The following is a 27,996-nucleotide window of genomic DNA, read 5'->3' on the forward strand; positions in this document are numbered from 1 at the left end:
CCACTGGCCCTCCTGTCACATCACCCATTGTGACTGCCTGTATTTGCAGATAATTAGCTAAGGTTGCAAGTGATGACGGGACAGATTTTTTCTTTATGTGAAAAATGACTAGTTTATAATAGCATTATAATTTCACCCTGTATTAAAAAAAAAAAAAGTGGACAAACTCTTACAAACTGAGTTCATAGGGCAATATCCTCAAATATCAGAGAAACCAAACGCCCGAAGTACTGAGGCCTCAGTGAGCAAATGAGAGTTGAGTCCAGGGAGGCTGAGCCTCTTTACAGCTGTCATTGTGACAACTACCATCACAAGCTGCATCACAAGCTCTTTTCCTCACTCTCCGTTGAGTTTACGTTAAGCATTTCCCTCTAAGATGCTGAGAAGGAACAAAAACATGGGCTCTGGAGTCAGGCAGCCCTGGGTTGCGATCCTGGCACTGTCTGGCTGTGGGATCTGCTCAATGTCACTATAAAGTGCAGATAATGAGGTCTACTTCCTAAGGTTGTCGGGAAAGGACTGAATGAAATAGCCCACGGAAAGAACGCTGCCGAATACCTGATAGTTAATAAGTGTAATTTGTTTTCTGTGGATGTCCAGAGCAGAATACTTCCAATGCTCTGATTTATCGTTAGATCGGCCTATCCAAAGCACTAAATGATAACAAGAGTTCAGTCTCTTTTATTCTGCTTTTTTTAATGTCATATTCCATTTGAGTCCTAAGCATGTAAGCAGGTACCATGGAATGTAAACAAGAAAGGAAACAGAAATATATTGAATGACTCATATGTGAAACAATGCTGTGACTCACACAGATGAAATAGCTGCTTGGCTGCACAAAATAATTAACACTAAAACGTTTAAGAAGAGACAACATAGGAATAAGCTATTTTAATCAAGCAAAAACAAATTTATATCAATTAGTTCTAAAAATAAAATTAGACTTTTCCAACCCTTAACATCTGTATTTAATAATATCTTCTAACCAAAATACAGATGCTAAAACAGCAAATTACAATATATCTTGTACAGCATACAGTATGTTCACTGTTCACACTTACTTTAATTCTAGTTGGTCGTTATGTACTCAATGCATAAACATCACTTAGAATAAAATTTTCACAATTAACAAAAAATGCGACAAGGCTGTCTTAAAACGGCTCTGCTATAAATTGTATAGAATATACAGGATTACAAAGTCAAGTATTTTTTTTATCAAAATATACACCCCTCCCTGAAACTAACACAAGCTATCAACATTTTCAACGAATAATACAATTATAGAAAATATTTGCAAAATTATTTTTTTCATGTATAAATATTCTGCCATATTTACTTTGGTCTAGAATTATCAGCATACAAGTCCACTTAAAAAGTATCCACATGGAAGGGCTGGGAGACATCAGTACATGTAATCATTTTGTATTTGGAGTTACCTCAAATCAAAGTGACTGAAACACACAGTAATTCTCCTTGATCCATAAGCCTAATTGAGATAAAACAAATTAGTAGATCACAGGATTGCTTATTCAATTTTCTAATCATCAATTCAAAATTTCTTAGGCCCTTTGCAACTATCTTTTTAACAAAACCCAAATGAATAGTGCAGGTATACATATATACAATGTATAAAATAAAGTTGGACTCGTTTGCATTTTTCCATTTTCCTCTATTACATAATACTGTTTGTAAGTGAAAGCAGATGAACAAAAGATAAATGCAAATACAATACTGGGGTTATTTAACAGCAAAGTACTACAGTATAAAAAGGTCAGCTTTGATCATGTCCTTTTCTGGGTGTTTAAATGCTTTCTTGCCCACCCCAATCCTTATTAAGTCTTCTTCATGGAGGTATCACAACGCTTGGAGAGAGGATCTGGAGTCCTTTGAGCTACTTCTTCACAATGGTAACCTTGCAACCTTGGGTCATCTTGGGTTTCCAGCTATCACATCCCGTGAACATGAATGGCCGCAGGTCATCCTTGAACCGGGTCCCAGATTCTGCTCATACTGGTCATCAAAGGGTAAGAACGTTTTCTCTCTCTCTCTCCTATTCTGGCAGTTTAAAAAGTAAGACTCATGACTTCCAGCCTCCCAGGAACCTAGTCCACATGACGGAATAGCCTATAGGGCAGTTAGATTTTGAGGGCAGTGCTGATGGTGTGGGTCAGCATAAAAGAACATTAAAAACGGAAGTGGTTTTTAGCAAGCGGGCTAGACGTCTGCAAACATTAAGACAAGGCATCTGGTTTGTGGATGTATTTCTGAGTCATATCAGTAAGTGACGGAACCTTGTCACTCCACATTCTATCTCCCCACCCCCCAAAGACAAAGCTCTGTTCGAGGCAAGGAAGATCATCACTCCCTCTGCCCCCTCAAGTCATTAATGGGTGGGGCGGGGGTGTGTGTTTCTCTTGTCCTTTTTTTTTTTTTTAAATAGTATGTGCTTGTGGGCTGCATGATCTCCAAGAAGGCTAACAATTGTAGGGATTGGGCTTTCTGTCACTTTCAAGCGCCTGGGAATTCACCACCGTACACATGCTTTGCGCTACATTTCCTGGACACTCCTTCAGTGGCACGGAAGGCGTCAGGTTTCACTTGAACCCTTGAGACTGGTTAAATCTACCTGGAAAGACCTCCATGTCCATGGCCTTGTGATGGATGGAAGACTGCAGGGAGTTTCAGAAGAATCTGACCTTTCTTCATTTTCTGAAGTGAGGCCACTAAAAAGTAATATACAGCACAGCACAGGTAACCACAGGTAACTTCTGGGAAGGCTCTCCCCCATGGATAAGGCATGACCTATGTTTTCTGTGACTTGAGTAGACCAGTTCTAATAACAGCTCAGCCATAACTTCAAGAGAACAGCATTCCATCTAAAAGCATACACATGCTCTTAAGTAATATTCAAAATGCTTTCTACTGATTTTTACATCAGTCCTCATTATTTGCAGATCTATTGCTCATCATTATAATTCACTACAGGGGACATGGACAGTTAAAAGTTAGAGTGATTTATATATGTATTTTACAAGGTTTGTGTTGCAGAAAAGTACTTCTAGATAATGTATGAATGTCCTACTCGGGTTACTCATTTCACACGTATTTTCAACTATATTATTTCGTAGGTATCCATTAATTTAAACAATTTTAATAGAAGCTGGTTGGGAATAATGACTGTCATAGCTCATTTACCTTTGAACTTATTTATGAAGATGACATTTTCATGACATCTGACCCTTATTTTCTCCAGTGACTAAAGACAGTTCAGCAGCCAGTTCCTATTAGCACTTATTAGAAAGTTTTAAATTACGCTAAAATTAAACTCTTTTCTTTCCCCCGACTGGCAGAAATATCATAGCTGAGAACTTCATAAACTTTCACAGGTCACTTGGGATATTGGAAGATTCAGCTACTTTGTTTTTGTGTACTTTGCATGAAGTTAATGCTAAAACCCAAAGTAGATATTAGGATCCTTTTCCTGGAATTTTCACAAATGAGATTTTCTTTGTTACATTTCACTCCTTCATGACTGTTATGTGAACAAAATTAAACAGAAACAAAAGAAAACGGCTAACTTAAAAAAAAAAACAAAAAAAAAACCGAAAAACCCAAACCCACCAACTTATAGTTTCGAAGATTTTTCCAAGTATCACCATTCAAAGGACATTATCAACAACGGTTTGTCCATTATCCTTTTGGTCACTGTCTTCTGAATCAATGAAATGTGGATTCTCCAGGGGATTTGAGTTCTCGTGGCCCGTGTCACCTTCTGTTTTCTCCCGCTGACTTGGGCTTTTGAATAAGTGTTTCTTCTGGTGCATTCCAAGGGCAGCAGCTGTTTTGCAAATTTTGGGGCACTGGAAGCAGGCATAGCCCTTCCCATTATGCTCTCGGATATGCCTCTGCTCATGATTCCTTTTCGTGGAGAGATACAAAAAACTCTGAAAGCAGAACTGACAGTGGTATCGCTTTTCGCCAGTGTGGATTCTTTCGTGGATTTTGAGGGTCTCATTCAACGTGAAGGCCTTGTTGCAATACTGACAGACGAACTCCTTCACGCCCAGGTGGATGCGCTCGTGTTTCTGTAGGTTGCCTTGCACCGAGAAGCACCGTCCGCAGGTCTTGCACTGGTACGGCTTCTCTCCCGTGTGACACCTCATGTGCATCTTCAGGGTGGAGGGGCTCTGGAACTGCTTGGAGCAGAGCTCACACGCATAAGGCCTGGCCGTGAGATGCCGGTGGGGCCTCCCTTGATTCCCGGCCCCCGAGGCTTTGTCTCCGTCACAGAGTTCACACTGCAACTTGGGCATCTCTTTATTTTCTTCTTCCTCGAAGGCCTTCTCCTGGGGAGCCTTCCCCACTGCGCAGTCCAGTTCGGCCGGGTATTTACATTTGCTGCTCGGGCTCCTGTTTTCATGCTCCTTCCTCCAGTTGGCTTTCCTCATTTTTCTCAACTGTCTGGATTTCTTTTTGGGTTTGTAGTTGTAGTAAGGGCGCCACGGTTTATCCGTGGAATCCTGGTCACTGGCATCGTCAAACATCTCACTCATCTCCACGCACTCGGACTGGCAGAGCCCGATCGGGCTGTCTCTGTTGGTTTCCTGTTCACTCTCTCGTGGCGGAGTCTCCTCCTGCATTTGGTACTTGGGCCTCCTCCCTCTTTTATAGAACAATTTAGATCCTAGGATGTGCCTTTTCACAATGGCTTCGTTCCCGATTTTCACTGTTATCTGGCAAAGGGGCGCGACGTTGCTGTTTGTGGAGGTTCCCGGGAGAGCAGGCTTTGCGATGTAAGTTTCAATTTTACTAGTTTCTTTAATGATATTTGTGGTTTTGCTCAATGACCCTCCAGGATCAGCAATGTATCTGGACTCCTCTGGTACTTCTCCCCTGTTACACAGGATGGTTTTCTTTTTCTCCTTCATGCTCTTGGGTCTGCTGACAACCCTCCCCACTTTGTCTGGCTCGGGTTTGCCATCGTCTTTCGGGCTCTGACTGCCAGCCAGGTCTGAAGGGGCTGCGGGGTTGTGGCTGCTTGTGGCAGCAACGGCATTGCTGTGCATTATCACCGATGAAAACTGGCTGCTGTGCACGATGACCGAGGGCGCTGAGCCACTGTAGCTGATCACAGAGGTGGAGTTCTCACTGCCGTTACTCACAGACAAAACGGGCGCGTCCCCTGCCCGGAGGCCCGAACTGACGGCATTTTCAGCAGAAGAAACTGACACCTCTGTTGAATAAAAGTTACTGTCCAGATCAACTTTCAACTCTCCCTTCTCTCCCCATTTGGTACCCTCTGCGTTTTGTGCACTGGTGGAAGTGGGTACATCCTGACGTGCTGGTGTTTCCAGGGGGATGGCTGGACTGCTGGTCAAGGTGTTTACACTGTTTTGGAAATTCAGAGTAGGCAATTCAGAGCCGTGTGGATTCTGAATAACATAGGGACCAGGTGCAGACTCGTTCATCTGACTGTTTTCTCGAGTATTTTCATAGGAAGAATGTCGGTAGCTCTTGTAAGGAGCCCTCTTGCATTTCATGGGCAGGAGCCTATAAAGCTTATATGGATAGACACTAGGCTTCAAGCCCCCGTTTGCTGTTTTTTTACTGATGGAAAGTCTATGATCGATGGCATGGAAAGACTTCTGGTGGTTTTTGAGTATATAGTAGGTCATGAACGTTTCCAGGCAGAAAATGCACTGATACCGCCTTTCTCCTGTGTGCCAAATCTCATGTCTTGTCCTATACTCAGCCAATGCAAATACTTTGTTGCAGTAATGGCAAGGATACGTTCTTCTCCACGAGTGAACATTGGCATGTCTTCGGAGGCTGGATAAAGTCACATAACTACGTTTGCATACTACGCAGCTGTAGAGCATTTGCCCGTTAACAAATTTAACCATGTGTTCTGTTTCTGGCAAGGTACTTCCGGGACTGGAAAATTCACCAATCCTATTCTCAGATAATAAAGGCTCTGGACCTGTGAACGCACCTCCATTCTGCCCAATGGTGGGATAGTTTTCTAAGAAGCGCTGATTCCCTCCAGGAACGGGCATGTGGCTTGACCTCATGCAGATCTGCTCGTGCCGATCCAGTCTGTTGAGGGTGCTGAACTGTTTGTTGCAATGCTTGCACACCAAGGGCTCCTGGGTTGGCTTGTGAAGCTGCATGTGGGCGCTGAGCAAAGTGCTGCTGTCGAAGGATTTGGAACAACAGCTACAGTTGTAAATGAGAGGCGGCACCTCTGTGGCTGGCAGTGTGGGGGCATCGGAGGATTTATTTTCCTCTGCCCTGGGAAAATGGACCTCTCCTTCGTTGTTGCTGGGAGATTTTGAAAGGGAAAGAATTGCAGCTGGCTGTGGACTTCCTTCTTGATTCATTTCCAAGTTGGTTGCTGGAGGGGCGGGTATATTTTCTGGAGGTGAATCCGAATCCTGGGGTGCGGAGATTGTCTTTGGCTTTCGGCATGTTTTCGGTTTTGCTGCAACCGCTTCGCAGTTTTCTTTACCTGTTTTCCCAGGTGAACTGCTGTCCCGTTCCCGTACAGGCAGACTTCTGTAAGCCTCAGTCACGGAAGACACGGCGTAGGAGTGCTCGGCGAGGGTGTGCACGGGCTCCACCTCGTGGCAGACGTCAGTCCTCTCCAGGCAAAGGCTGGTGGTTCTCATGGAGTCGGAGACCTTTTTGAAACTTGCCCTCAAGTCCAGTGGAGAAAACATGTTATTACTATTTTCCGTTTCGATGATGGAAAATGCATTTGTGATCCTTGGCCCATTAGTGATGGCTGGTTCTTCATGCCTTTTTTCATTTTTTTCTTCTTTAACCACTCCCTTTTCGGTAATGCAGAATACATAAGGACCTGGGGAATTTGAAAAGTTGCGATCGGTAAGATCTTCCAAGAAGGATATTCCCAGCTTTTTTCCTGCAGCTGCAAGATCAGTGACTGTTTCTTGTCTCTTGACGACGACTGTGGAGCTGTAGATATAATTAAGGATTTCTGTAAACACTTCGGCTTTGAGATCATCCAGCTCCAGGACGTGGCTGGAAATACAGATGGTGTGACTCCAAAAGATATTTTTGAAATAAAGGCTTGAAGCAGCCAGGACATTGCTGTGGGCTTTAAATTTGGTGTCTTCCACAATGATAGTGACATCACATAAAATGCCCCGAATGCGCTGCTCATTCAAGATTGAGAGCACTGTGTCGCTGTGAAAGTCGTCCTTGAGGTCCCTGGAAAGGGACATGACTGTCATCTGAAACAAGAGGAGAGAAATGGTCAGAGACCCTGCCACAAGGAGCTCCTTTATTTGTAGGCCGTTTTCAATTTCTTTGAAAAACGTTTTTTGTATGAAAATAATTGTTTTTTTTTTTTTTAAATCTCATTCTGTTGCTGCTCCCAAGACTTGGAGTCAACCTTAGAAGTTTAATCTTTATCTTGCCCCAGCCTGTTCCTCATACCACTGCTAATAGTTGTTATAGTTGGAAATCCTCCCAGAACTCTTTCTCCTTCTTTCTCCAAAGTTGTAGCTTGGAGAAAGGTTCCCCGGCCAAATGTTAAAGGTCTCATCATCACGCAGGGCTGCTGCACTGAACTCTTAAGAGTCGGGCAATGCCATGGTCCTACCACAAGCCTCCTTATCTATTTCAGAAGATCGCCCTGATGATCTGATCCAAACGTAATTCATGAAGCAGGAAAATGATTTTTTAAAAGTCTTCCCTAAGTAAGCAGTACCTGTGAGTAAAGGCATTGGCTGCTCGGGAAAGAAGAACTGGAGGAGCCACTCCTGATTCGTGGCTCCGAAGGGTTTCTCAGTGTAGTCTCAGTCTGCATGACCAAGTCTGACCACTAGGGGCACTCTGCCCTCTGGCCCTTCCTTGTGGGGACCCATCCCGTTCCTTCTGATTTCGCTTTTATCACAGCCAAAGTAGACTGGGGTGTTCAATCAAAAAGGAAACAAAACAAAACAAGGAAAGTATATTTCTGAGTTTACAATACCGTGTCTAGTCACAGGTTCCTAAATTAGCACAATTTAAAGGCACTATGGCTCTTGTTCTGGTCTGAGGATGCTACCTCCGTTGTTCCCAGAGCTCTGGTCTTGTTATCCTCTATGTTCTATAATGAGCCTAGAATGGCCAGAGCCTACCCACTAATATTCTAGTGAGGGACAATCCAAAGCAGTGGCTTTCATAGTTACCCACAGTAAAAAATACATGGTACACAGTGACTTAAGACAGAAATGAAACTAAAACTTACCCTTACTATGTGTGATGCAGTCTGTTCTGTCCTATTCTCTTTCACTTAAAAAATGCTAACAGCAACTCACCAAACTAATTCCACTACACACTAATGGATCACTCCTGCACTTAATCTGTACCCACCCCAAATACCCGCTTTGGTCTAAAGGATATACTACCCAGCTATTCATCAAGTCTACCTCTAATCACACAATGTCCAGAAAGCCACGTACCTTGCTGCTATTTCTTTAACTCCCAGTGGCAATGTATCCCTAGCACTGGAGTATAATGTTTAGCCCACGGCATTTATTCAGTTGGAAAAGACCAGATGGCCACATAAAGGATCTCTTTTCACCTTTTTGTAAGGATTATAAGCTCTGCCCATTATGTTATTTAGACAGTCCTTTATACAAGAATCCATTCGATAACTTCCTTTTATCTCATTCAGCCATTGGAAAAAGAGCATTTCTACTAACAAATTCTTCATTATTCAGATAATGAGAACAATGTACTCACCACGTTTATTCTCTCTTAATTCTCGACACGAGGATGCTTAGAACTAACGTTTACCATCGACTGTTGTAGCCACTGTGAGCCTGGGTTTCTGGTGTGACTACTGTCTCACTTTCTTGATTTAGTGATAGCTCTTTTCCTCTTGTTTTCCCTGCCTTTAAGTGGAACCTTCCATGAATCTTTTCTAGGGATGTGGGGGATTAAATCTTTAAATAAAATTAAATGAAAAGGGATCTCTGGGACTTCCCCGGTGGTCCAGGGGCAAAGAATCCAACTTCCAATGTAGGGGACTTGGGTTCGATCCCTGGTCGGGGAACTAAGATTCCACATGCCACGGGGCAACTAAGCCTGAGCGCCACAAATACTGAGTTCACATGTCTCAATTAGAGTACAGAGCCCCTGTGCTCTGGAGTCCACGTGCCACAACTACAGAGCCCACCCACCCTGGAGCCTGCATGCCAGAGAAAACCCGCATGCCACAACTTGAGAGAAGCCTGCACGCCACAACTAGAGAGAAGCCCACGCTCCACAACTAGAGAGAAGCCCGAGTGCCGCAATGAAGATCTCGCATACCACAACTAAGACCCAATGCAGCCAAAAAAATAAAGAATATAAACTTAAAAAAAAGGGGATCTTTATGGCTTCCTCTGTGCCCCGAAGGGAGAAAGGTTCACCCCTGAATGGATAGCAGCAGCCTATCCTTCACTGGCTTATAGATCAATAACATACTTGGCTGGTGCTTATTTGGCCTTCCTTGAGGTCTCTCTGTTCCGGGCCCCTGTAGGATCTACTTTCTTTCCTGACTCGTACCTTCTCCTGTTCGGAAGGGTCAGACCAGACCATAATGGGCTCTAGAGGACTCCCCACAGCAAGTTTTATATTGTCAGTACTAGTTATCATTAAAAGTTATCATCAGATTTGAGTTAAAAAAAAAAATCACTCAGGATCACTTAGGCTGCAGTGTGTGGAAAGGATCCAAGGGAGGCCAGCTGGTTGCAAACCAGCTAGCGAGGCCGTCCTAGTGGTCCAGGTAAGAATTAATCCATCCACCCCAGACAGAGGGGGAACCTGGGAAGGAGTGATGGCTCCACCCACACCTAAGAAAGTGAGGCCGGGGGAGTTAGTATCTGAACTCAAAATTTACTTTAATTCCCTCGACCAATATTTATTGAGCAACTGCTAAGTACAAGGCATCAGGCTAAGTGCTACAGGAAGATAAGAGTTCATCTCTCCGTTGAACAGATGTTTACTGAATACCTACTTCATGCTTTGGGACAGTAGTTCCCAAACCTGGCTAGGCATCAAAATCAGCTGGGAAGCTTTAAAACAGTACAGGTTTACAGATTCCCCCTACTCCGCCCCTGCAGAGATTCTGGTTTGGAACAGCTGGGGTGAGACCCCGGAATCCGTATGTACTTTTGTACCTTATTTCGTGAATAAGTAATACATTCATATGATAACAAGTTGGAAAGGCACACCGAGTAAACACTGACAAGCCTCCTTCCCACATTGTCTCAGAGGCTCTTCAGGTGGTTTTATATCAACCAGGCAGAAGCAGGCCTGGGGGCTGACACTAAAAGCCAGGGCCGCTAGAGGAACAAAAATACTGCCCCCAAAGGTCTGTGGTACAGCAGGGAAAATAAGATGTGCTCATGAAAAGCCGTAAAACACAGATTCCCAGGGAAGGTGAAGGGTCAAGAGCGCTGGGAGAAGGTTTCAGGGGTCGGGGGGAGAGGGGCTTGGGAACGGGTGTGAGCCCAGCAAAACCTTGCAGATATGGACAAAGCTGAGGAAAAGGAATTTCAGTCAGAAAAAGGCACAGTCGAGAGTTTTACGCCCTCAAGAAGCTTGTAATCTAGGAGTCGGTGTAACACTTTATTTTTATTTTGTTGTTGCTGTTTGCTTTTTGTTGTTTGCCACACCATGCGGCTTGCGGGATCTTAGCTCCCCGACCAGGTATTGAACCTGGGCCCTCAGCAGTGACAGCGTGGAGTCCTAACCACTGGACCACCAGGGAATTCCCAGTGTAACAGTTTAGGACAAAGAATCCAAATCCGCAAATGCAAAGTGAAAAAGCGGTGAAAGTTGTTGAAGATGCAATTCCAAGCCATATTCTGCCTGTCCAACATGCAACAAAGAAATAAGTTAGAAGTCTGTAGGCCAGAGGGGACCCATCGTAGGCCACAAGCACACCTGGTCCCCACACGCTGTGTTTGACTCCCATGGTTTTTGGAACCATGGTTTTGAAAAACTGAGCTCACGTTGAAAACCAGTAAGATTTAACGTAAAAATCAACATATCTTTTCTTGAAAAACAGGAAGACTGGACAGCGAAGGGGGTGTTGGCTGCCTGGCAACCGCGTGGCTGTGTCCCTGTGTCACTGTCACCTGCACGCACGTGCTACCTGTCCAAGTACTTACCGCCAAGCGGCTTCTCTCAGTAAAAAGCCCAGCCTGGCCCCTTCAGGCAGTTTGGTTTGTGCAACTGATAAGAACATTAAGCAGAATCACTTTGCACCCACAGTTCTGAACAGACATACTTAACGATATCCCTAAAATTAGAATTAAGACATAAATGAGCTCGTGGGGGGAGGCAGTCATTCTCACCAAAAATAGTATTCTTTGACTTAAGAAAAATTAAAGTGATCTTCTCTGTTATATTTCTTCATTGAGAGTAAATGAAAACAGAAGTCTCAGGAGTTCCTGCCAATGGAAAGCCCACAACAGACTTCAGAAAAAGAAACAGAAGTTGGAAAGCAGATGAAATTCAATTTACACGTAATTTTCTAAAACGTGTTCAAAAAAGCAAGTTTCGTGCAGTATATTTATTATTTTCAGTAGTACTGCTGAGATGGAATAAATAAGCATGAAAAAGGCTAACAAAAATGATGTAGAGGCAAACATTTTGGTAAGCCAATATTTAAAAAAAAAACTAATTTGTAATTAGGTAACTGTGGTCATCTGACTTATGTTACTATTTCCCTGAGTTGGTATTTTAGCTGTAATAGCTTTTAACATACACCTTCTAAACACATAAATACACACACATATATATCCATGTGCACATACCAATAAATCTATGACTATATAACTATATGACCATATGCTGTATGTAAATATATTTTATAAGCACATCAAACAGGATGAACTTTTAATTCAGCATCTAAAAAACAGGATACTTGGACTTCCCTGGTGGCGCAGTGGTTAAGAATCCGCCTGCCAACGCAGGGGACACAGGTTCGAGCCCTGGCCCGGGAAGATCCCACATGTTGAGGAGCAACTAAGCCTGTGCGCCACAACTACTGAGCCCGCATGCCACAACTACTGAAGCCTGCGCGCCTAGAGTCCGTGCTCCACAACAAGAGAAGCCACCGCAATGAGAAGCCTGTGCACCGCAACGAAGAGTAGCCCCCGCTCGCCACAACTTGAGAAAGCCTGCATGCATCAATGAAGACCCAATGCAGCCAAAAATAAAATAAATAAATTTAAAAAAAGAAAAAATAAAAAACAGGATACTTGCGAGAGAAAGGGGGTGCAACTAATAACCATGCCAGGGCAACAGGTATACATTGGGACTGTACCCTGGGAAATGAGGATGAATGATCATCCTGTTTTCATATACATAAATATATAAACAAAATATATATCTCTATATAAATTAAATATAAAATTCTAAAGTTATAATTACATATATGTACATTTACATAAAGTATACTTTATAAATATGTAAATGATTTTAAGAATTTTATAAATATATGATAAACATACTTTATAATTATACTTCATATAAATGCCACTGGGAAATTCTACTTGATTAGCATATTTAGAATCTGCTGCTGCTTTTGTCTCCTGCCATATTCCAGCCTTATACAATACACATTCATCTCATGCAAAGGTGGGCACTTAAATAAGATGCTTTTGATGATTAAAATGACTGTTCTTCACTTACTTGTAGAATTAACGTTTTAGAAAAGTAAAATAAATCTATGCTGATGGTAAAATATGCAAACAGTAGAGAGGTGGATTAAGGTACAAGGCAGAAGGCCCCCTCCCCACACCAGCCTCCTCAGTACATCCACAGCACAGGCAGCACAGGGACTCCCTATACGGGTCCTTTCCTCATCACTCGGGAGGATTTCTACGCTCTGTATGAAGCTTTAGAAGAAAAACTGTATTTCCTCTTGAGGTGGCTCTTCTATCCTCGCCCCTAGCTCCGCTGCCGGGCAATTCCTATCATTCACTCATCTCAGATGACACCTCCTCTGGTCAGCCTCCTTCCTCACGGATTTCTAATTTGGGGTTCCTACCTTCATAGTCGCATGTAATGCTGTGCGTCTGTCCACATCTCTATCTTTCCCTGTTTGCTCCTTGAGCGCAGGGACAACCGAGCTCATCTTGGTACCCTCTGCGCCCGCAGGGCGGGTAACACACTGTTGATGTCGACAGTGAGCAGAAACGCACTGGCTCCTCAGACCCCGGGCAGCAAATGCCTTAAATAACATACTGTGCTTAGAAAGCTTTCTGGTTTAAAGCTTTAAAAATTAGACCTAGGTGAACCCAAATGCTACTCTAGAGAAAGCAAAATTACCAGGAAAATAAAAATAAATTCCTGTTCTTCCCCCCACCCCCCCAGCTTCCTTCTAACCTGGCGGTTCTCAAAGTATGTTTCATGGACCTCTGGGTCTCCCAAGACCCTATCGGCAAGCTCTTGAGGTCAAAACTGTTTTCATAGGGGCAGGACAGGAATAAAGACGCAGATGTACAGAATGGACTTGTGGACACGGGGAGGGGGAAGGGTAAGCTGGGACCAAGTGAGAGAGTGGCATGGACATATATACACTACCAAACGTAAAATCGATAGCTAGTGGGAAGCAGCCGCATAGCACAGGGAGATCAGCTTGGTGCTTTGTGACCACCTAGAGGGGTGGGATAGGGAGGGTGGGAGGGAGGGAGATGCAAGAGGGAGGAGATATGGAGATATGTGTATATGTATAGCTGATTCGCTCTGTTATAAAGCAGAAACTAACACACCACTGTAGAGCAATTATACTCCAATAAAGACATTAAAAAAAAAACTATTTTCATGACAACACTAAGATGTCATTCATCTTTTTTATCATGCTGACATGTGCATTAATGGTGCAAAAGCAAAGATGGGGAAAACTTCCGGCAACTTAACAAACATCAAGCCAGTAACATTTGGATTAAGGAGTAAAAATTATTCATTTTATTAAATCTTGACCCTTGACTGTACGTCTTCTTACTGTTGTGTGATAAAATGGGAGGTACACTTCTGGTGCATACTGCCTTGAGAAAAAGCACTTGGGTGTTTCTTTGAGTTCTGAGTTGAACTAGCCAATTTTTTTTTTTCATGGAACACCATTTTTACTTGAAAAAAATGGTAAGACAAACCATGGCTATTCAAATACGGGTACTTGGGCAAACACTTCCCTGAAAATGAACTAAGTGAGTCTGTCATTTCAAGGAAGTAGCCATTTTGTTGCCAGTAACAAAAGACTTTGAAGCAGAAACAGAACTTTGGAAAACCTGCATCTACCACAATGAGCTCAACACTCCTCAGTACATAATGATTTTTCTGATGATGTTGGTGGTGATGTAATGAAAGTGGTTTCTGGATACTATGCATGGCTCAGTGAACCGACACTTTCCAAATGACCAATGCATATTACCAAAAAAATCATGCAGGGGCTAAAATGTGTGAGAGAGAGCAGTGGATTTAAATGTAACAAAGTACAGAAAGTTCATTGATACGGATTCCATGTTGCAATTAACCTTTAAGAAATTCCCACTGGTAAGTTCTGGTGTAGTATCAAAGAATATCCACCATTAACTGAAAAGATTATTAAAAAACTTCTCCCTTTTCCAATTACCTAGTTGGGTGAGGCTGGATTTTCTTCGTATAACTCAACTAAAACAACACGTTGCAGCTGAATCCAGAAGCAGATGTGAAAATCCAACCGTCTTTCTCTGAAGTCAAATATTAAAGATACAGCGTACCCTTGAACAATACAAGTCTGAACCACTCAGATCCACTTATATGCTAATGGTTTTCACTAAGTACGTACTATAGTACTACACGATCCGCGATTGGCTGAATCCACAGATGCAGAACTGTGGATATGAAGGAAGGGAGACTGCGAATTTTCGACCACATGGAAGGTCTGAGCCCCTAACCCCTGTGCTGTTCAAGGGTCAACTGTATTTGCAAAAACATAAAACAATACCATTCTTCTCACTATATACAGATATATATATATATATATATATATACACACACACAAAAAAGATATTTTTCATGTGGACCATTTTTGAAGTCTTTATTGAATTTGTTACAATATCGCTTCTGTTTTTTATGTTTTGGTTTTTTGGCCAAGAGGCATGTGGGATCTTAGTTCCCTGACCAGGGATCAAACCCACACCTCCTTCATTGGAAGGTGAAGTCTTAACCACTGGACCGCCAGGGAAGTCTCTCACTATATTTTTTGCTTTAGAAAATAGTTATTTTTAAAATACATTTTAAAATACATATTTTAAAATACATCATTTTATCATGTAACTGGGTTTATCACAGTTAATTTTCATAAGTTAATAGTTTTAAAATTCTCATTTAAATTTTTGAATATGATAAATATTGATAGATACAATTCAGATAAACAAAAGCTCCTTGGGTCCTTAAAGATTTATAAGAGTGTAAGGGGGTCCTGGGAATAAAAAGTTTGAGAACCACTTCTCTAACCTATAAGACAATGCTCAAAATCATTTTTAAAGAAACTATTTAGAAATTATTTTACTCAATAAAATAAATCATCTATAAGCCTAAAGGAACTAAAGACAAAATAAATGAAAGTGTGTTGAAATACAAAGCAGGAACGCCCAGGAGACAGAAGGAAAATCCAAGGGATAGAGAAACAGACACACCTACAGTCACACAGATACACACCCTCTACAGCTGTCTTTAATTTTCCAAGCGTGAAGCGATTGCTATCTATCACTTGAGTTTGAACAGGGCTGAAAAACAGGTGGACCAATTTGCCTAGTGTGGGCCTGCCCCACTACACACTCAGGTGAAAATTGTTCCTTGGTATGCAGGGCTGCTGCCTATATTCTGTTTGCACAATCTATCATTGCTCGAATCCTTGCCTTCCAAATCTCAAAGGTTAGCTTGGTCACAGCATTCCGTTTGCCCTTACAATTCTATCCATTCATCTATTAAATGAGCCCCTCCCCATTATATCCTGGATACTCTTCCTGGTTTTGAACTTGAAATCAAAGGAAACAATTCCTGACAATGATCCAACCAACAAATTCCAGTATTTCCACCTTAATCAAATCTTCTCTCCCCAAATTTGACAAGGCAATTTTACTGAAATACAGAGAAGTCAAAAAACTTAAAAATGATAGTTTCCATAAAAATTTTAACTCTCACAATGTCAACCAAAAAAAAAAATTGATAAACCTCAGGTTGTTTAACCAGTGTAACTATTATATAGAACTTTATAGACCTTGTTAATGAAATCTGGTGTACTTTTATTAGCAAATCTTTAAGACATGACAGATGGAAAGTGAAGTAACCCTGTCCAGTCTGCATTCTTAGTGAGAATTCGAAGTCACTTATTCAAGGCCACTCTCCAGGGCCAGACTGATTCCCACTTTTCTGTATCTTCTGATCAGAGAAAAAGCCAAGAGCCCTCTTGCAGCACCTTGGCCGCTCAATTCCTAACGTACATAATAACGAAACTAAATCAACAGAGCAACTTTCTCCTCTTTCTACTACAAGTCTTCTATAAAAAGACACTTAGAAATAAAACCCAACTAAAAAAGAACACGCTATATTAGGATACTGACCTGGAATCCTGCAAAAGTCAAACTCACAGTCCATTTTGGGCCAGCGCAGGCCCCATACTGAAGTGGAAGCTACTGCATGGATCTGCTATTCTCTGCAGAAAGTGTTCTGACAAAGGACACTGCTTCAGTGATCTGGCTCCACCATCCCACACACATCTTTGCAGTGCATTTTCTCATAGTCATGTTGGGTGGCTACGTCAGACCTCCTCACGTGATGGGGTGTTAGAAACACACGCATCAGATCTCGAAAACAGATTACAAAACAGAAGCCCTTTATAGAGTTCAGCTACGTCTAAGAAAAGGAAAATCCTCTTGATTTGCCTTCTAAATGCAGCCCAAAAGGAGAAGAGAAGAGCTGCATTTATCAGACTTTCATGCATTTAAGCTATCAGATTCAAGAAGGTGTAGTATAACAAAGGAGGTTTGTTTTTCATCTGAAATTCAGGTGGTTGGAAAGACTAACTTCAGGAAGCTACTAGAGTCCATCCAACAGAGAGGGGGATTGACTTGAAACACCTTTACTGAATACCTTATTTTGAATAGGTAAATGTTTGGTCTCCAGACTTGCCGTTGCGTGCACACAGACTGTGAGAACGAGTATTATCAGATTCGCAGGTGATGCAATGTGCCCAGTTAAATATTTCCAGTTGCTAGTTTGGAAAGGTGAAAGGGGGAGAAGGTGCTTTCTTTTTTTCTTTTTGAAACACAGCAATGTTTAGGGTAGCCCTTGGGGTCATCTCACCATCAAGCTTGCCTGGACACCTGCTTGCTTAAGGAAGCTGGCAAACGGGCTTAGAGAGTCTATCTCTGAGGCCCTGAAGTGCTGCGTCCATTTCTTGTCTCCACCAAATTCCACTGACATTTAGAGATGCTAATGTGAAAAGGCATTTTAAATCGGAATGCTGTGCGAACTGAGTTACCAGAACGACAGGGACAGGGGTCTTATCCCCTGGAACTTCTCATTTTAGGGGTGAGCTTATCATCTAGAGTTGGTTTCAAAAGCCAAATACCATTTTCTTAAAGGGCCAGCTGACTGAATGGGCCTGTTCCTCTCAGTTGACCTCTACCTGTCAGGGAGGGTGGAGGGAAGAACTGTTGTACATTCTGGCTTCTGAACAACAATGAACCTCCTGCGGGTCACAGGATGGGTTATCCTAAAAAAGGACAGAGACCAACTGCTGCTTTGGTGTTAAATCACCTAAATCCACCTGCCATTGCACCCTTGTTCTCCACCCCAGGGTCCCCCTGCACCCCAGCTTTTGGGGGACTCCTGCAAGACAATGAATCACAGTTTGCATGGACTCTTTCTGGACAAATCAGAAATTGGGCAGAGAGGAGTGAACCAAGAAATGCCCATGAAAAGCACCACACACAGTGCTTGGCACACAGCAGGGGTTCAATGAATGTGGGCGGGAATCAGCTTGAGAACTGACTGTGTCCTCCTCACGTGTGACTACGGGGAGGACTGCTTAGGCACACAGTGCGCAGGGCGGCCTTTTAACAGCACAAAGGAGATCCAAGTCAGGCCCTACTTAGAGCCCTTCAGTGGCCATCCCCAGATGTTAGGGTAGAATCCAGACCCTTCGCTGTGGGCTGCGAGGCCCTGCACTGCCCACGGGTCCCAGCCACTCTCCCCAGACTCACCGGTCCTTCTGCCCCGCTCTCTGTGCTCACACTCAGGCCTCCCTGGGCTGACTCCACCTTTCGAGTCTCTCCTGGCCCTGGTTCCGGTCCCGCCCCGGGGCTGGCTCACTCATACTTCAGGCCCAGCTCAAATTCAACTCAGAGGCCCACCCCATCTCTCTATTTGCTCCCGGCTTTACTTGCTCTCGCATCACCTGGTTTATTTCCTTCATGTCACACACCTCAACCTGCAATTATCACATGTACTTGTCTGCTTGTTAACTGTCCACTATACCTGCCAGAAAGTAAACTCCAGGACGGAAAGGACCTTATTCGTCCCATTCACTGCTGTTGTCTCCAGGCCACAGGGCACGGCAGGCACTCGGGAAATATTTGAAAGCAGAGAGACTCACCCTGATGAGAAAAGCGACCTGCACTCCTGGCCCCCCTTATCTGTTCTGCCTGTTTCTCGTGCACAGCACTCATAACATCCCCATACACTACACAATGTGCTCATTATTCATTATCCATCTGCCTGCTAGAACTTAAGCATCGCGAGGGCAGCAATCTTTGATTTTCTGCACTGACGTATATTAAGCACCTAGAACAGTGCCTGATACATCGCAGGCCCTCAGTACATATTCATGTACTAAATGAACGACCTGTACTAGAAACAGATACACGTTTGTGAATCAGCACTATAGACGGACAGGCACGGTGAGTACTGCGAATTACAATTTTCATCTGTGTGAACTGCCCCAATCCATTTTGAATAAAATTACTTTCATCTGATACATTTCAGGTTGCAAAGCACTTCACGTTAAGTTAATCCCCTTCATAATCCTGCGAGGAAGGCGCAGAAAATGGAGACACTACGACGAACTCACAGGGTTAAAAGAATTAACAGAGTCAGGGCTCACCATATGGAAGCTGTTACTCTCATGCCCACGGTACAGATGTGGAAACTGAACCCGGAGGAGTGCCTCGCTTACAGCGGAGTTGTAATTTCTGAGGGCGGCGCCGTGCCCGGCCTCCTGCACTCTGCTGCGTCAGGAGCATGCGCACACACATAGCAGGAGGGAAGTCAGAACAGCTGACTCGCCGTCTCCAGCACACAATGGCTCTGCCCCAAGTTCAGGCTGCAGGCCGGTGGTACAGGATCACCACTGCAGAAGCCCGCGGCCGGGAACAGGCCCAGGTGAGATTTAAGAGCTAAGGCCATCGAGGGCAGCCTGCCTGGGTCCCGTGCCGAGAAGTCACTGGGAAATGTTGCCTGACATGAAGCAGAATCTGCCAGAGGGGTCCCCAGAAAGGGCAGCTGAGGATCAGAGTTCAGGCAATCAGACTCCTGGCCACGGGCGGCAGGTTCCCGGGGCAACCTGAACACAGGCAGATGATGCGCCAGGGGCTTGGGGCCCATCACGGCCGGCCGGGTGTACAGTAACGGGGAAAAAGGCGTTTTCAAGGTGCCAGATGAACACGGAGTCAGCCATGGTGTTTGCCCCACAGCCCAGAATTTGCTAAACACCCAACGCCAAGGCCTTTACGCTATACTCACACGTTGCCAACTTAAAATCTGTAGTATTAAAAAAAATCTGATTTTTAAAAGTTTGTTGCCAATTCAGTCCAAGCGCTCGAGAGACAAAAGCCAAGGATGTGCACTGCCAGGATTTACTAATCTGAAGCGAATGCATCAGGAAGATGAGCTTTCACTTTCATTTCATTTGGGTACTCACCCACCACGAGTACTTAGATTTAATCCTTTCATTATGGGCCGGGGGATGATATGGTCTCGGGGATCATAAGGCTCATGCTGGGGACTTGTCAGGCAGGATAAAGCATGAGACCAGTGGGTATGAAGCATCAGGGCAGCTCTAGAGGAAGAAAATCTCCAGGGTGGGGCCAGCTTTGGGAGCGAGCCTTCTCCATGACAGAGAAAAGAGTCTCCTGGTCGACACGGAGCTGAGACATGGCCAGTGAGGCTCATTAAAACCCTAAGCCCAAATTCCAGTATCTTTACTAAGGCACAGAAGGTCCTCTGTGATTTGACCTCACTTCCTGCCACTCCAACCCACACCGGCCTCCCTTCTGTTCCTTAAATGTGTGAGGATCTTCCCACCTCAGGGCGTTTGCACATGCTGCTTCTGAAGCCTAGAATGCCTCTGCAGCCTAGGCAGCAGCCTATCCTGATCTCTATCCAACAATCCCTTCCTCCTCAATCAGGTTCATCTGTCCTAGACTCTCAGCATACTCTTCTTTCACACTACTTACTACTATTGTAATTAAGTATTATTTGACAAATGTGTGCTTTACTGCAAGAGTATAAATTCTGTGAGGGCTGTGAGGCTGTTTACCACAGTCTCCCCTAGCTCCTAGCACCACACTTGGCACGTAACAGTGCTGATAAACCTTTATGAAATAAATGCAAAAACAAAAACCACCCAAACAGTAAGCTCTCTAGAGCCCACCATACCTGGCACTATTACCAAGCTTTCTGGATCCAGCATTAGGTCAACGTGAACTTCCCTACTATTTGTCACCTATGCTAAAAGGGAGAAACACCTTTGTTGAACATTAAAAAAATCGAAAAGTCTGTTCTGACATTGTAAAAGGAAAAAAGAAAAAAAAAACCACACACACACACATATCAACTCTGCTGGCCTAAAGCTGAGCTGGATAAGACAAGCCAGGGCCATCCACTGCTACAAAGTATTTACTGCTCACACAAGTTAAAACAATGAAACATAGCTTTGAAACACTGAAATTGCTTACTATTATTACTTTGGCTCAAAGACAGGAAAAGAACACTCCTTTAAGCTCTAATGATATGCTTTGTTCTGTTAAAGACAAAACAACAGGCCCAAAATGGAGTTGCTTATGCTAAGCCCCATGTCACCAAACGGAAACTTAAAGGTTTGGCTCTTCCGGCAAAACAACCCTCAACTAGGTATCAGCTTAAATCAGGAATAGATGATCAGTACTAGTTAGGTAATCTGCCTGACAACCCCCGTCATCCCCTATAAGGAAAGGAACCTTGCAATACTCAACCCACCTTTTTGCCTAGTATAATTTCCTTGTTCTGTTCCCTTCCTCCAGTAAAATCTCTCACCTTGTACAGCTCTTTGGAGCTCCATTCTATCTGCTAGACTGCATGCTGCCTGACTCATGAATCACTAAATATAAAGCCAGTAAGATCTTTAAAATGTACTCAGTTGAATTTTGTTCTTTTGCCTTTAAGCTCCAGGGATTTGGCCTTTTGTCTACTGAGTGCTTGGACGGAATTAGCAACAAACCTTTAAAAAGTTAACTGTTTTTTTAAATACTAAAAATTTAAAGTTGTCAATATGTGGGTATAGCATAAGGCCCTGGTGCTGGGTGTTTGTAAGGACCCTGTTTCTGTATCTGTCCTCCCTTCAAGCACTCCCAGAGGTGTCCACTCTCTGTAACCACTTTTCAGTTCCTTCCAGTGTTTCCCTCACTCAGCTTCCTCTCATGAGAAGCTGATCTGGAGAAGGTTCTGGGCTAAGGGAAGCACAGCTGGGCTGGTGGCCTGCTTCTGGGTCCCCAAACTGTGGATGCTTGTGCTTCCTGGTACACCAGTCTGTGACCCACTCCAAAGGCATACACAAGCCCTCTTCCCCCATCAGGCAACCAACAGTAAGATGGAAAAGGCATTGTAATGTGAGCTTATAATGGTGGGTCTCGGTGGAGCCGCACCTCAGGCTCACCTGTGGAACCTCAAGAAGAATATGTGCCAGGTGACACTGTTGACACTGAATCAGTTTCGGGAACAGGGTCTGGGCAGGCAGGCTTGTTGCATCCTGCTGAAAATTACCCAGGTATGTTATGCACACAAGCTGGTCCACGACTTCTAATTACATTTTGAAGAATCAGGTCACTGTGTCCCCTGCTTGTGTTGGAGCCCCTCTGGGCAGCCTTCCTGAGGGCTGCTTTAAAGTGACATCGACATCCCGCCACAAATGCGCCAACATCCCCAACTCGACTCATTCTGTGAAGGAAGAAGTTCACCTAAATACGCCAGCCACGTGCCATGCCCCCAACACCAGACGAGCGCATCCCTGTGCCCGGCACTGTTCTACACACTCCGTATACACCATCCCGATGAAACCTCACAGCAACCTTATTTTGCAGATGAGAAAACGGAGACTCAGAGAGACCTTGTAACTCGACCAAGGTTATTTAGCCAGTGAGTGGTAGAGTTGGGATTAAAATCCGGGCAGGATGCCCCCCAAACCACACTCTTCACTGCAGATTCAGGAGCACCAAGAAAGAAAACACTTAGCTTTTCCAGCTCTTTCTCGGTATCAAAGGCTCCTATGCTCACGACCCCAGCCTACCTACCGGTGTGTGAGTGCTTTGGCAATCGGTAGCCTGGACTTGAGCAGGGCTGCCATGTGCAGGGGGACAGGTCATGTCCTGTGGTACACTGTGAGGGTAAAGGGCGGGGCTGAGAGCCAGTCCGCGCTCTGCTTGGCCAGGCATGTAACCTGGGTGAGGGCTGCATCCCCCTGCCAGGAGAAGCCATTTCCCCAATATGCACAAAGACTCCATATGGACCACCAGATGGCCCTGGGGTGAACACTTCAGGGAAATTCAGAATTTTCCATAAATTTCTACTTTTACTTTCTCAAGAAAAGTAAACTTCAAAGTAATAGCTGGCACTCATAAATATTATCATTTTGCTCCACTTCCATTTGAAGGTAATATTTATCGAATGCCTTACCACCCACCAGTTATTGAGTGTAACACAGGGGCTACCACGAGAAGTGGGCACAGAAGGGGCAGAGGGGGGAGATTAAAGCTACTGAACTAAGAGAGCTGAGGGACCCCAGAGCACTGTATTAGTCCACTCCTGAAACAGGGCTCCCCCGAAGGATAATCTGGGACAAGGCAGCCCATGTCCAGTCTGGCACCATGGCTAAGAGCCTGAACTCTGGTGTCAAGTGGCTCTCGTCACATTCTGGCTGTGACCTTGGGCAAGTTTCTTAAACTCTGCACCTCAGCTTCTTCATCTGCAAAATGGAGCTAATAATAGAATCTACCAGGTTAACGTGAGGATTAAATGATAATACCTATAAAGTGCTTGGCTTTATGTCTGACACGAAATCAAGCTTAATAAACATTAGCTATTATTAGTATTACCATTACCAATTAATTATTATTAGCGGTAAATGTCAGCCGGAGCAAATACTACCAAGTCTTGGCCCCCAGGCCCCAAATCTAGGGCACATGAAATTCCTCAATGGCAGGGACAAGTATTCTATTTCACTGTGCACCCAGGGTTCCCCAGTCCCCACCCTAGTGTTTAATACCCCAGAGGGGCTCATTAACTTATCATTCTTCTTTAATGCAGAGAGCAGTTATTACATCTGAGCCTTAGCTCATATGTGGGCATTTAGTTACAAGTATCATTGAAATGATTTGCTTTTTTCAGTTGCATCATCTGTTAGCACTTCTTCTAAGCCTATGGAAGAAGGCATTAAAATTTTAAATAGAAATGATTCATGTTGGCTATTGGCAACTTATTAGCAATTCCAGTAAAAAGCTTGATAGAAAGGAAACTAAAATAATGTTTAACACAAATACTTAAATCATCTATACATTTCCAGTCTGTGCACTTGTCCTTTCAGGTCAGAAGGTCACTCAAATCTGGCTGTATAAACACGGCCAGGCGCTGGCTGCCTGTGGGGTCACGTTCCTATTTTCGATGGCGATATTCTTTTATTTCACAAGAAAGCCTCCCCTGGGATCTGCTTCGTCACCTCTCCTGTCTCTTTAGACTCCTGGCAGACCACATTTGCTCCTTTGCCCTCACACCAAGGTTTTGCGGGGATGAAGTCTCGAGACCTCCTCTCTCTTATTTTAAACTAGGAACCTAATGATAGGTCAGTTTGGTTATGATTTATTTTAGAGAACATCCTGATGTTTCAGTTTTTTGATTTAAAAGTCTTTTCAGTTTATGTCTCAGTTTAATGGATTCATTAGGTTGTGGCTGATTCAGTATAAAAACAATGTTTTTAATTTGGGTTCAGTCTGGGGTTTTGCACATTTATGTGCTGATTTTGGATTCTGGTTCAAGCTTCCACTGAAGTCCCTGATGAAAATTTTTGACAGCTGTCAGAGGTAGTCAATTGTTCCGAGCTTTCCCCTTCCTGTTCCCGAGGGCCGTCCTTTCTCCCCCTAAAGATATAGAGACATCTTTATCCTCAGAGGGTAGAGCAGGGCCCCTGCTTACATACTCCTGGGTTCAAACTCCAGTTCTGCCACTTAGTAGCTGTATGAATTTTAACAAGTTAATTAGCATCTCAAGACTTGTTTTTTTTTTAATCTATAAAATGGATATAATAGTGCAACTTAATTCTTAATAGGATTAGAAGAGACAGTCCAGATAAAATGTAGTATCTCATTCTATTGCTCTTTTTCGCCCTGATAATTTCCCATGAAAATTCCAGAAAACAAAACAATTCCTACAACCCTTTTCTCTGGCCCACCTCATTATGATAATAGCAACCAATTTAACGCTTGTTGGTTGAAAGGGTGTTGGAAGCAGGGATCATTTTGTAAGTGGGGATTTCCCTGGGGCTGAAGTGGAGAGATGAGTGGCCTGGAGAGTCCCCGGCTTCCAGGGCTTCCAGGGCTTCCACGGAGCCTGGGCAACTTAGCTCTGGGCAGGCTGGACGGTTAGGAGCTATGGGGCTCAGGCCAGGCTGACCCCAAAAGGAGGGAAGTTAGAAGAACATAATTGTGGAAGGTAAGTGCAAAAATAAATATTTAGCAAAATAAGGGACTGTGGGTAATTCATTAAGCATTCCTGTACTAAGGTCTTGGGAGAATATGTTAATATGGGTACAGAAATGTAATTGAAAGAACAAATACCTCACTTTTAAAGAACAGGTACATGCATCATGATGTAACAGTATCAACAGAGCCAAAAACTGTGTGTTAACAAATGCAAAATCGGTGACTCTTATTATTTGGGGGAGCCCTGCATGCCTTTACACATATTCCCCCAACCCCCTACCAACCCCACTGTGAAGGATAAGCAGAAAAGAAGAGGCTGGGGTTCTGAACATCCAGAGAGAGCTTCTACCCTCGAGCGGCCTCTCTAGGGCCACAGGTTGCTCTTTCCGGTCTGGTAAAGGCACTGAGCAAGGCTGCCCTCGACCGTCATCTTAGCCCTGGATGAGATTATTACTCAGTTTCTTCCCACACAGAAATAGCAAGAACATGGATGTGGCTAGCCTCACCAGCATTAGGAGACAGGGTGGGGGAAGGCAAAGCATTTTTCAGCCCGAGTGTTCTGTTCCCTTCACACCTTCAATCTGCTCCATGCTCACCTCTTGGGGAAGGGGGCCTTTAAGCACCATAAGGTAAGTTATGCTCTGAGTGGCAATCAGTACCAGCAAGAAGGAGAGGGGGCAGGGCAGAGTCCTAGACCTGAGAGATGAGGCCGGATGCAGGATACAGGGGGAAGGAGGTCAGAGGGGAAGCGGCTCGGGGCTCCCTCTTGAGGAGACCTCTGTACTGATGCCCTCTATCCCCTGCCCCAGAAACAGGACCCTGGCTGTACTGTACCACAACTCTGGGAAGGTCCGGCTTACTGTGTCACTGAGCCTGTCCACTCTGCTCTCCCAGGTGTCATGGGCATAATAATAGGGTTAGAGTCATAAAAGTAAATTCCCCAAGGCAGATCCTACCTCTGAAAGCAGGCAGCCCCTCTTCAAAACATGATCCCTAGACAGAGCCTTTCCCAGGCAGCAACTCTTTCAGGACTGTGTCCTGAGGTTCCTTTACATTTGATGACCAGAGTCCATTCCCAGTTCACAGAACCATGTCCACAAGATGGTGCTGAGTCCACACAAAGAGATGCTCTTGGGTCTTGAGTAACTGGGAATCTAGTCCGCCAAACCTTTCTCAAAATGTCAGATGAGGGAGCCTCCCTTCAAAATAAACAGACCTTGGGTGTTCTGGATAACAAAAAGCAAAGGGAGCAAGCTTCTTAGTGGAGCGCGCCTTCTAACTCCTTCCTAATTTGCCACAGATGGATTCTAGAGATTCTGCAGACCTGGGGTAAGGACCACTCCACCCAGTGTGGGAATTTCCTCCTTAGGGGAGCAGTCCTCACGGGGAGCCCTCAGCTGTCAACTCTGCCACGCGACAGCCCTTGGAAGGTTTGTATGTCCCTTTCCTGGGCTAAGCATCTCCCATTCCTTCAACTATGCCCTAGCAAAGAGAATTTTATAAGATGAGGAACTTTAGATTGTTTAGTCCAACGCTCCTATTTTAGATATGAGAAAATGGAGGGACGGAGAAGTAGAATGACTTGCCTAAGGTCTCATGCTGTGACCAAAACAGGTTTCTACACTTCTGGCTCCGCACGCCTTAAAATGCACCATACTCCTCAACTGGCAGCTGCTGGGACCCGCTCACTGACAGCAGGACTTTACAAAGTACCTGACCTCCCTAAGCCTCAGTCTCTTCACATATAAAATGGAGCAAATCATACACACCTCCTGGGGTGCTGGGGGGATTCAACGAGTATAGGAACACCCAGGCAGTGCAAGTGAACAGCAAATGGTACGTGCGCGGTAACTGATTTTATTTATAATATACAGAATTTCTTTTTGGCATGGAGCTCTTCTTTCTGTCCTCATGTTCTTCCTCTTTGGCTTGCCAACTTCCAGGACTGAATTTTTTTAACTGATACTCAAAAACTCACTTATTCGGGTCAAATTGAATGGTGTTCACTTGGTCCATTATCTCTAATCTGTTGGAATATTTTAGAACAGTTCCATCTTAAAATATACCTACTGATTCCTGAAAAATGATATGCTGACTCCCGCTCCAGGAACTTTCAGATAAGTTTAGGGTGGTGACGTCTGTGACAAAAAAGCTGTTTGCTATGCTCTCCTCTGGAGAGTGGCAGAATGGGATTCAAGTTCAGAACTGTTATACCGATGACGACTTAGAAAATATTCTTCAGTCTATTAGAATAAAAGAGACAAAGCCGCGGCTTCATCTTTAAAGAGGAAGGAGGTTGAAGCCACACAGTCACGAAGTCACCTTGACCCTGTGAAGAGAAACTCCGGCGTCTTAATACATTAATATGTTTGGAATGGAGATGCTAGGACCTCAGGGTAGGTGAGCTTTTGCTCTGAGACCCAGAAAGCCTCAGAGCTGCTGGGGGTGAAATTGCTGGGAATAACCTACGAGTAAAAGAACAAGACATCAAGCCCCTGGAGCTGATCTGTGGTCTCTGGGTTGGTCCTTGGTTACAGGTGACCCAACGCAAAACCCTGACCATTACATTCTCTCAGCTCCATTGTATCAATAAGCACAGCAAGACTCTAATTTCCAACCATCCTTCTCCTTCCACATTCTCCCTAACTAGCCTGGGCCACTTGTTTTTACCCATCCCAGCATCCTCAGACCCTGCCGCACCGGGGAATTCAGCCAGCCCGCAGCTGTTCCAGTGCCCATATCCGCTCACCCAGAAAAACACCGCCTTCCCTGTCCTGACTGTTCCCAAACGCCAACTTTCTGGACCCAAACGCAGCACAGAGACAAGAACTCCTCCCCTTAGTCCTGGTTAGCCCTGTATCATTTACAAATCACTTTCATACACACCATCTCCTCTCCTTTCTCATAACACCCCTGTGGGCTGTGAAATAATATTTCCATTTCAGAGATGAAGATGCTAAAGCTCAGAAAAATTAAGCCAAAACCCCAACACCACGTG

The 27,996-nt window shown here is 44.2% G+C and overlaps 1 protein-coding gene and 1 non-coding gene across 12 annotated transcripts in view; both read right to left on the reverse strand.

Moving 5' to 3' along the window:
- Positions 1–876: 876 nt before the first annotated feature.
- Positions 877–27,996, reverse strand: part of ZBTB38 (zinc finger and BTB domain containing 38) — a 76,247-nt gene continuing 49,127 nt past the window's right edge. For 7 of the 11 annotated variants that reach the window (XM_033402799.2, XM_033402794.2, XM_049709880.1 and 4 more), the window contains one exon: positions 877–7,253. In XM_033402799.2, the coding sequence (XP_033258690.1) occupies positions 3,660–7,253 (3,594 nt within the window). In that variant the 3' untranslated portion in view covers positions 877–3,659. Of the gene's footprint in view, positions 7,254–8,751; positions 10,867–16,613; positions 16,857–18,257; positions 18,448–27,996 lie in introns of those variants that run through there. The other 4 variants (XM_049709884.1, XM_049709883.1, XM_033402801.2 and 1 more) reach the window with 4 other exon arrangements.
- Positions 10,693–10,765, reverse strand: TRNAD-GUC (transfer RNA aspartic acid (anticodon GUC)). Its single transcript has one exon. It is a non-coding gene; the product is annotated as a tRNA-Asp (tRNA).

This window comes from Orcinus orca, chromosome 5, assembly GCF_937001465.1.
Source record: "Orcinus orca chromosome 5, mOrcOrc1.1, whole genome shotgun sequence".
NCBI lineage: Eukaryota > Metazoa > Chordata > Mammalia > Artiodactyla > Delphinidae > Orcinus > Orcinus orca.